This window comes from Beta vulgaris, chromosome 8 (assembly GCF_026745355.1).
Source record: "Beta vulgaris subsp. vulgaris cultivar EL10 chromosome 8, EL10.2, whole genome shotgun sequence".
In the NCBI taxonomy this organism is placed as follows: Eukaryota; Viridiplantae; Streptophyta; class Magnoliopsida; order Caryophyllales; family Amaranthaceae; genus Beta; species Beta vulgaris.
The window spans coordinates 40,173,128-40,184,076 of record NC_079209.1 but is presented as its reverse complement, the minus strand read 5'-3'; the positions used below and the strand labels follow the sequence as shown (position 1 = coordinate 40,184,076).

The 10,949-nt window shown below is 37.8% G+C and overlaps 1 protein-coding gene across 1 annotated transcript; it reads left to right on the top strand.

Annotated features, from left to right (window-relative positions):
• Positions 1-3,527: 3,527 nt before the first annotated feature.
• Positions 3,528-5,206, top strand: LOC104901456 (uncharacterized). The gene is made up of 2 exons (XM_010689043.1): positions 3,528-3,641; positions 4,760-5,206. The coding sequence occupies exons 1-2, from the start codon at positions 3,528-3,530 to the stop codon at positions 5,204-5,206; spliced, it is 561 nt and encodes a 186-aa protein (XP_010687345.1).
• The last annotated feature ends 5,743 nt before the right edge of the window (positions 5,207-10,949 follow it).

The window sequence follows — 10,949 nt, the reverse complement described above, 5'->3', positions numbered from 1 at the left end:
TATTCTTCGACTACTGTTCTCATCAAGTGATGTGTAAAGCACTAGTATATCTTTTATGATGGAAATTGATTTTTCATGATATGATATAAAAGTACATCTTCGATTGAAAAAATTTCAATGGAGTGATGACTATTCAATAATTATTCCTACTAGTATTCACAAATAAAGAAGATGAAATGTCACAAAAGATTGTTTTAAAAGTTATTCCAAGGACATAATATGCCCTATCATGAACCGCACATCTAATGGTCCTAGTGAAATGGTGTGTAACGCAAGGATGGTTTTATATATCACTAATGATCGACTGCAGCTAGATTTGTCAATTCAGTTACTTGAGTTAGGTTTAACTTGGGTCATTTCAGGTTTCAAGTTACGTTTGGTCAGGTTGCGTTAGGTCATCAAATCAAACAGGTTAGATGTAGGTTGGGAACGATCATAATTCGGTCAAGTCTGCCTCAATTTATTTGTTCTTTCAGTTCTGGTGAGATTCGACACGGTCAATTTCGGGTGCGGCCATCTTTTGTGTGCCATGTGGTGCCGGATCGGGTTTATTACAGGTTTGTAGCGAGTGATTTCAAGTTCACGTCGCGTGTGGGTCGGGTAGTTATCAGTCAGGACAATAATGGTTTGGGTCATTGTCAGGTGCAAGTCAAGTTCAAGTCGGTAGCTATCGAATTGGGTTATAATTGCATTGTGCCACAGTTTATTTCGGGTTGATTCGAGTTCTGAACAACACATTCAGCGTAGCGCTGCTTCGAAAATTTATCATTGTTTAAGATTTCATTAAAAACCAATGGTTGAATAGTTCGTTGTCTTCATACTAGTTATACACTTTTACTAAGAAGCTGATCGTCTTTAAGTTAAATTCATCTCGAAATTGATATCTAATTGAATAATAACACTTAGGTATTGGATGAGATCGATCAATATAAGTTAAAGCTAATAGAAAATGACATTATTACATTTAAATTAATCATATTTAAGTTAAATTCTTTAAACTTGTTTAAGTTAAAAATACTCGAGTCAAGCCAAAATACATAAGTCAAGTCAGCTTGTTTGTAAACAACAATAATAGCAACGAGTTATTGAATTATTAAATACTTTTATGTTATGAGTCACAATATTGGCTGCTGACACTAGTAGAATAAATGTTTATTGTTGCGGTCATTAAATGGTATATTGCGACGGTTTTGGCCGTGCAGCAATAGGTAATTAACTTGTTACTGCGGTTTTTGACCACAGCAATAGGCCAAGCTATTGTTGCGGTTCATGTCAAAAATCGAAGCAATAGCTTTGACTTATTACTGTGGGTTTTGACCAAAAACGGAGCGATAGGTACAGGTCTAAGTGAAATTTATTTTATTTTATTTTGCATTTAACATCAAATTTGAAAGAAGAAAAAATGTAAGAAAAAAATAAAACACGAACTAATGATAAGAACATATTTGTATATTAACATATCATATACACAAAATCCAACAAATAAAAAAAATTTAAAATAAATGAAAAATAAAAATCAAAAACCCTAACATCATATTGATTCTAAACAAAATAATAATGAGAAAAATCCTAAACCCGAACTCCTATCTCTGTCCTTCGAACTACTTCAATTATGAAATTTGATCCAATTAGGTCAACCAAAATCAACTGATTTAGAATAACCCAGATCCATCAAATTGCAATTCGAACTTCAAAATTGATGGAATTTCTTATATGAATCGATTCAATCCCTAAATTCGCAATAGATTTGAATGTTAATTTGAAAAGGAAGAACGATGAGAGAAGAGAGAACTCGAGCGGCCAACGGACTGAAGAAGCGAAGGAGAATTTGAGCGGCCGATGAACTGAAGGGTCTTTGTTGCTTCTCAGCGAGCCACAAACGACACAAATCGCAGGCCGATAAACTGAAGGGTCGTCATTACTTCTTAGTGAGCCACCAACAAAACGAATCGCAACGACACGAATTGCAACGACGAGAGAGAGGATGAGGGAGGATGTGTCGTGGAGAGAGACAGAGAGAGATAGAGAGGTCTGATCTATCTGTCATGGAGAGAGAGGGATGAGGAGGATGAGAGAGGTCTGATCTATCTCTCGTGGAGATAGAGAGGATATGAGAGAGGCGGTAGTGACTATGAATGGGAGAGGTGGGAGTTGTAAAAAGACCCTAGATGTTTTTTTAGATCTGGCCCATCTATTGGTGCGGTTTCCATCCAAAACCGCAACAATAGATTAAAAAATGTTTTTAAAAATTATTTTAATCTATTGTTGCGGTTTTGGGTGGGAACCAGTCAAACATTTTTGAAAATTTCCCGTTGACATCTATTGTTGCGGTTTTCACAAAGAACCGTAGCAATAGGTTGATTTTTGATTTTTTTTTTTTCTTTTTCTTTTGACATGTTTTATTGGTGCGTATGGGTAAAACCGCAACAATAAGCAATAATTTTTACCAGTGTGAGTATAATTGTATCACTATAGTCTACAATCCTATTATGTGTAGTGCCTTAAATTCTAAATAGATTTTAAATCCTGAGTATAATATAATGGACACATTGATTGTAGATAATTGTTAGTAGTTATTAGTTTAGTAAGCACAAATTTATACCAATTACTCAATTACAATTATTTCTAACTTTTAGATTTATTCAATCGCCATATAGAATAATATATCATAATGACTTACACTCCTAGATATATTACTCTATTGATTCTTATAATACATATGTTTCTAGGCACAGAGAAATAGGTAGTACTAAAAATCAGGACATCATGCTGAGAAAAGTTGGGATTGTTCCCCTCATTTGCAAAAAAAAAGAATATTTACATTGAGAAATATTAGAACTAAATAAACAAAAGGATAACAAACAAGTGAGGCGGATACTCATAGTGCTATCATGGATGAGAAATGGAATCAACTCAAGAATAAGATATTCTCACACAGTTTAAATTGGGTAATGTTTGACTAAGAAAGTATCTAATTTTTTCATGACCAATAATGTTAGAATATATGTAATTATGGAAGTATTTTCATTATTCAATATTTTACGTAGGTGTATAATGGTGCATAATTAGTTCCTAAATTATAGCATGTAATCACTCTTGGTTAGTCTATATCTTTAGGTTGTAAATCAGTATTGAATCAAGTAAATTATTATCTTACATGGTATCAGATTGCTAGGGTATTTTCTCTCACTCTTCCGCTCCCTAGCTACGCCCACCGTCCTCTTTTTTCGTCCGACCACCATGACCGGCGGTGCTAAGGATAGTTCTTCTTCTTCTATCTCTTATGTTTCTTCTTCTCTTGTCTCTTATAATATTAAGCACAATATTCCTATTACTGTTGATATGGAAAATGTGCAATACTCGATGTGGGCCGAGTTATTCCTCCTTCCAAGGGTAAAGAAAAAATGCCTAGTACTGATGATGAGAAGGAGGAATAGCTCACTCTTGATGCCACTATTTTGAAATGGATTTATGCTACCATTTCGGGAGATCTTCATAACATCATTCTTGAAGCCGACTCCACGGCTATGGCGGCATGGGTGCGGCTTCAGGATATTTTTCAGGACAACAAATCTTCCCGGGTCGTTACTCTTGAGCAAGAGTTCTCTAGTACTCTCATGGAAGACTTCCCGAATGCATCGGCTTATATAGTACTGGGCTCGGCTTGAGCTCGTTTAACTTTTCATGGGCTCGGCTCGGCTCGTGAGCTCGCCGATCTTGGGGGAGCCGAGCTCAGCTCGAGCTCGTGATTATAATTTGCGGCTTCAGCTCGGCTCGTGAGCTCGTTTAGGCTCGGCTCATGAGTTCGTTAAGGCTCGGCTCGTGAGCTCGTTTAGGCTCGACTAATTAGCTCGGCTCGGCTCGGCTCGGCTCGAAATAGGTGAGCTTGTTCACTCACCTATCATATACTTTTATAACTTGATTTCCCTCTTAGCATTGCTAAGATTTCGATGTGGGACTTCATGGTTTGTTAAACAAAAATAAACCCACTATCCCCATGCTTTATAACTTGGTTTCCCTCTTAGTATTGCTAAGATTTCAATGTGGGACTCCATGTTTTGTTTAAGATAAAAAAAGCTCATTCTACATATGCTTATATAACTTGGAATCCCTCTTAGCATTGCTAAAATTTCAATGTGGGACTCCATGTTTTGTTAAAGAAAAAAAAAACTCATTATATCCTTGTTTTGTTTACATATGCTTTTATAACATGGAATCCCTCCTAGCATTGTTAAAATTTTAATGTGAGACTTCATGTTTTGCTAAAGAAATGATTATCAAATATTTTAAGTATTAAATAATCAAATATTTAAAAATATACTTCATTCCCTCTATGAAGAAAATAAAGTATAGTTTTTGTTTTCCAACCAAGGAGATACAAAATTAAACTTTAAGTTAAAGTAAGAAGTAGTAGCCATTTATAAAGAAAATAAGGTTGATCCTTGTTTTCTTAACCAATGTGGGACTTTAAGGCCTAGTGGAGTAGAGGTGAAGTTGGATCACAAATCAAAATATATAATTTATAATTTAAATTAAAATATAAATTTGTATTAAATTTTTTTAATGTGAAAGTTTTTTTTAATATAATTTTTTTTTAAAGTATAAAATAATAATCGAGTTGTTCACGAGCTTTACGAGCCGAGTTTTGCCTAGCTCGGCCCGGCTCATTTGAGTCTCGAGCCAAGCTTCAACGAGCCGAGCTTTGACCGAGCCGAGCCCGAGCTGCTCGCGAGCTTGTCAGGCTCATTATCACCCCTAGGCCTATTGTCAACGTTTAAAAATGTTGGCGGATCAACTTAAGAATGTTGGCACTCCGGTTTCCAATAATCGTCATGTCTTGCCAATGGTTGCAGGTCTTACTGAATCCTACAGTGGCGTTGGTACTCTCCTTCGACAAATCAATCCTCTACCGCCTTTCAACCAAGCTCGTTCTATGTTGGTTTTGGAAGAGGCCGATTTTTCTAAAAAGGCCAATATCAGAGCTGCTTCCTCGGCCTTAGTGGCGGATGCAAATTCACTTGGTGACTCTTGTTCCCACCGTGGATCTAATGGTGGCAAGAAGGGTTCTTCTCAGTCTTCTACTGGGAAAAACCAAAATCACGGCACCAAGGGTGGTTCCGACAGTGGGGCCAAGGGTCGCCGGAATTATAATGGTGGTGGCAAGGGTGGCTACCCTCCGCAGCAGCAGCCGGCGCTGTACCCGTAGCAACCGGTCTGGCTGCCTCTTATTACTCCCCCTGGGCCATTCCTCCCTACCCTTTCCCATCTACTCCATGGGCCAGGCCCACCTGCACGGCTACACTCCTAGACCCAGATAGCAGCAGCAAAGCCAGCAGGGCATGCTTGGGTCTCGACCTCCACAGGCCTATTCGGCTGAAGCCAAGTCCACTCCCACAGATATTGAGCAGGCTATGTACACTCTTGGGCTATCTCATCCGGATCCTAATTGGTATATGGACATCGGGGCTACCTCTCATATGACCTCCTTTCAAGGTAATTTCTCGTCTTATTTTAATTTGAGCAAAAATAGTGGAATTGTAGTCGAAAATGGTCATAGTATTCCTATTCGTGGTTATGGACATACTCACTTAGCTTCCCCTAATCCCCCCTTAGCTCTCAAAAATGTCCTTCACGCCCCTTAACTCATTAAAAATTTGGTCTCCGTTCGAAAATTTACTACTGATAATTCTGCAACTGTTAAATTTGATCCTTTTGGCTTTTTTGTGAAGGATTTTTAGACGGGGAGCCCACTCATGAGATGTGAGAGTTAGGGTACATTATATCCCATTACCACCACAAATAATCAAGCCTTTTCTCATTCCAGTTTTGCTCTTGCACCTTCCATATGGCATGATCGGTTGGGTCATCCGCGTGCTCCTATCTTGGACTCTCTTAGGCACAATAATTTTATTGAGTGTAATAATGATAGTAGTTTTAATGCTTGTCACTCATGTCCTCTTGGAAAACATATTAAGTTTCCATTTGTTTCATCTATTTCTAGTACTATATGCCATTTGATATTGTTCACAGTGATCTTTGGACATCTCCTATTTTGAGCTTTATGGGCCATCGTTACTATCTAGTTGTGTTGGATGATTTTACAAATTATGTTTGGACTTTTCCTCTCTCCAAGAAATCTCATGTCTTTTCTACCTTCTTGAATTTCCGGGCCTATGTTCGTACTCAATTTAAAAGGGACATTAAGAACATTCAATGTGATAATGGTAGAGAATTCGATAATGAGCCTTTTAGAACCCTTTGTACCAAACATGGTCTATCATTTCGTCTCTCTTGTCCATACACTTCATCTCAAAATGGAAAGGCGGAATGTAAAATTCGGAGTATTAATAATGTTGTTCGTACTCTTCTTGTTCATGCGTCCGTACCTCACACTTTTTGGCACCATTCTCTACAAATGGCCACCTATCTTCTTAATATTCTTCCAAGTAAACGTTATGATTTGTCATCTAGGAAAATCACCACTAGTCGCCATGTCGTATTTCACGAACACACATTCCTATTTGCTTCATTAAATACATCTCCTGCCATCACTTATGATTTTCTAGATTATGACATTCCTCCCACTCAGCCCAAACACAACTCCATTAGCCCAAACACAACCCCATTAACCCAAACACAATTCCGCACCTCTCCTAGTGGGCCACGTTCCCCAGCCCACTTCCCTGTAGGTTCCCCGCATGTGTTTCCCATGTCCCCCTCCATTGCTGGACTCCCCCTCTCTCATGGGCCGTCCTCTTCTGGGCCTGGGCTTCCTTCTCCCGTGCCTCCCATTTCTAGGCTCTCCCAGCCCTCCCCTAGTCCGTATAAGGCAGTAGACCCCCCCCCCCTTCCTGGGCTGCCCCTCTCTATGATTGGGCCTCCAGCCTCTGAGCCCACGTGGTTTGTCTCCCCCGTCTCAATCTCTCAGCCACTCTCTCCACCACAGCTCCACAGCCTCCCCCTCATCCCTCACGACCGGTTACGCGTAGTTAGCGTGGTATCCACAAGCCCAACCAAAAGTATGCGCTTACTACCCATGTTATCTGTTCCCCACTACCCCATAACCTAGTGAGTGACGTGACCCGAATTGGAAAATGGCTATGGATGATGAATTTAATGCTCTTATTAAAAATAAGACGTGGGAGTTGGTGCCCCGTCCTCCTAATGCTAATATCATTCGATCTATGTGGATTTTTGCTCATAAAGAAAAATTCGACGGTTCTTTTGAAAGATATAAAGCTCGTCTTGTAGGTGATTGGAAAACTCAACATGTGGGCATTGATTGTGGAGAGAATTTTAGCTCGGTAGTCAAACCGGCTACTATACGCCTTGTTTTGAGTATTGCTATCTTAAAGTCTTGGCCCCTTCATCAGCTTGATGTGCAAAATGTGTTCCTTCATGGGGAACTCAATGAGACTGTCTATATGCATCAGCCTTTGGGATACAGGGATTCCACTTATCCTGATGTTTGTCTTTTGAAGAAGCCCTTATACGGCCTCAAACAGGCCCTCGAGTCTGATACCGCCGGTTTGCTGATTTTGCCATCAAAATTGGGTTCACAAATAGCAAGTCTAATCAATCATTGTTTATTTATCGTCGAGGTAACTATACTGCTTATCTTCTCCTCTATGTTGATGATATTATCTTGACTACCTCTTTTGTGGCCCTACGACAGTCTATCATGTCTTTATTTGGCTCTGAGTTTGCTATGAAGGACTTAGGTCCTTTGAGTTATTTCTTGGGTATTGCTGTCACCTATCAAGCAGGTGGCCTGTTTTTATCCCAGCGTAAGTATGCTGAAGAACTTATTGAGCGAGCAGGCATGTCGGCATGTAAAACATCTCCTACTCTGGTCGACACTAAACCGAAATTGAGCTCCCAATCTGCCACCCCGTACTTGGATCCTCATCTTTATCGAAGCCTTGCTAGGCCTCTGCAATATCTCACTTTTACCAGACCTAACATCTCCTATGTTGTACAACAGATTTGTTTGTTTATGCATAATCCTATGGAGGAACATATGACTGCTCTCAAGCGGATTGTCCGCTACGTTAATGGGCCCCTTCACCATGGCTTACATTTGTATCCTTCATCTTTGTCCACCCTCATATCTTACACTGATGCTGATTGGGGTGGATGTCCTGATACTCGTCGTTCTATGTCCGGGTATTGTGTATTCTTCGTTGACAATTTACTTTCTTTGTCCTCAAAACGCCAAGCTACATTGTCCCATTCTAGTGCATAATCTGAATATCGCGGAGTGGCTAATGTGGTTTCTGAGTCGTGCTGGCTACGCAATCTACTTCTTGAGCTCCATTGTCCTATTAAGAAAGCCACGTTGGTCTACTGTGACAATGTCAGTGCTTTCTATCTCTCAAGTAACCCAATTCAACATCAGCGCACGAAACATATTGAAATAGATATTCATTTTGTTCGTGAAAAAGTTTCTCGTGGTGAGGTTCGCGTCCTCCATGTTCCTTCTCGCCATCAGCTTGCTGATATTTTCACAAGGGCCTACCATTGATCTTATTTGAAGATTTTCGGGACAATCTCAGTTTCCGTCCTCCTCCCGCTTCGACTGAGGGGGTGTGTTAGAATATATGTAAATATGGAAATATTTTCATTATTCGGTATTTTAGGTAGGTGTATAATGGTGTATAATTAGTTCCGTATAGCATGTAATCGCTCTTGGTTAGTTTATATCTTTAGATTGTAAATCATTATTGAATCAAGGAAATTATTATCTTACAAATAATTATGATTGTATGCAATATGATTGAGTTGATCTTGATCATGAAACGGAGGAGCCTACTAACATAAATAGCTCATCCAATCCGATGATAAGTGATATTTAGCATAAAAAATCATATAAAGAATTCATGATCCAGTTTTGATAGACTTGTTAATATTAGTGGGATTAAAAAAAACTTTCCATGCTAATATTCAAACAAGCCAAACTGACCCATTGGAAACTTCAAACTAAATATAAATAAAAACATTCACTTGACTTTTAATTGTGTGTTCGAAAATATAATTTGTTAGTCAATAACAGATATATAGCACGGGACAGCTTTGCGTCTCGCAAACCATAATGCACGAGTGCAACACTAAGGCAATCTACAAAAAAAGCGGAAGCGCAACCAAGACTTATGCAAACGCAGCAGCTTGCGCGCTACACAGGCTTCCTACGGCAGACACTTGTTTTTCTATAAATGAAACTGCTTTTCGACGAGCATTTTACCATGATTTTTCCATACACTTAATACTACGAAAGATCTCTCAAAACTTTTTAAATATATAATCAAATAATTTGAATTTTCATTCAGTCTCCATTCAAGTTTTGAAATTGCTCCTCCTGTAGATTGTTACACAAGACCCGTGCAACAAAGATATACTTTCTAAGGGCCAATTCCATTTAATTCTTATTTTACTAATAATTTTATGATGTAGATCCTTACAAGATTCCATACTCTTGTATATTGTAACCTCTGATATTTCTTTCCCTATATTTTTCTATATATTATACTATATTCATATGCATGCTTGTATGCTTTAATGCTTTCATCACCTCACATTTTTTTTCTAATCAAAGATAAAAAACGTTCTAATGCTAAATAATTTGGACAATTGGATTTGGATTAGATTCCCTATAATTTGATTGCATAAATAAGTTGTCACTAAAAATTAGTCTTTTTTGTGTTTAACGAACCGACATAGATTAATTTTTATACATGAACATATAACTTCGTATTAAGTAGCTGCCAACAATGGGTGAATCTGATTCTTGATAATATTATTCATACCCTCACCCCCGAACTCAGTCTTTGATTCATCAACATATTATGAAGTCATGAGGCAAAAATCTATATTGGATAAGTCCCTAAGTATCCATAAGATTTTCCAATATCCAATAAATTTTATGAGTCTTCCTTTAAAGACTTGGTTGCAAATTCTTTTCAATGCGATTTTTGAAACTAAAACTTTTGCATTGCGGTAGTCAAATACGCGCTCATCTTGCACAGGCAACAAAAACATGCCTGCATTAGGCCATGTCGATTCCAAGATGTAATACCTTTATTTGACTTTTATTCATTTCGTTTGAAATATTTTTATTATTTTCCACTTCAAATTCTAATTAAGCTAACGCGTTTTCACACGTTACAATAATATTTTGATGGTTCTCTACTATTTATTGGACAAGCATTTTTGAAATAGAGAATTATTGGGGTTCACATGGAGATCATAAACATAAATATATTAGAAAGTGGATGAAGTATAGAAGTAAGGCATCATTGAAATGCTTTAAACCTCTATGGAGACTTTGGAAATTAGTGGTACTAGATGCAATATATAATGTCAACAATCAAACAAAACAAGCAACGTTGAGTCTAAATTAAAAGATTAACACATTTGTATAAAAAGTAGTGTAAACACATAATCGTATCTCCCCGTTTGAGTACCCTATGATGACTAATACCTGAATCAAATTCTCTTTTTTTTTCTAGTTTATTAATTTTTACTGAAAACTCATTGGCGTGTCTTTTTACAAACAATAAAACCGTGTATGTGACATGATTTTTTATGCCTACCTTTTGGCCACTTTACTGAAGATCGGACCCAAAATTGTAGGCGTGTTTTTATTGCTTACGCGGGATGAGCGCGAATTTGACTACCTCATTGTAAAGATTTTGTTTCAAAAATTATATCGAATAAAGATGTCGCCAACAAGTCTTTGAAGGAAGAGTCATAAGCCTAATTAGATGTATTGTGAAATCTTAGGGACACTTAGAGACTTATCTAATGTAAATTTCCCGTAATGACTCCAATATTGATCATTGAACCAAAGATTGAGTTCGAGGATGAGGTATAAAAATGGTCAGGAACAAATTTTCTCATTCTTGGCCTCAATTAATACGATTCATGTTCAAGATTTATTTTTATTAAATAAA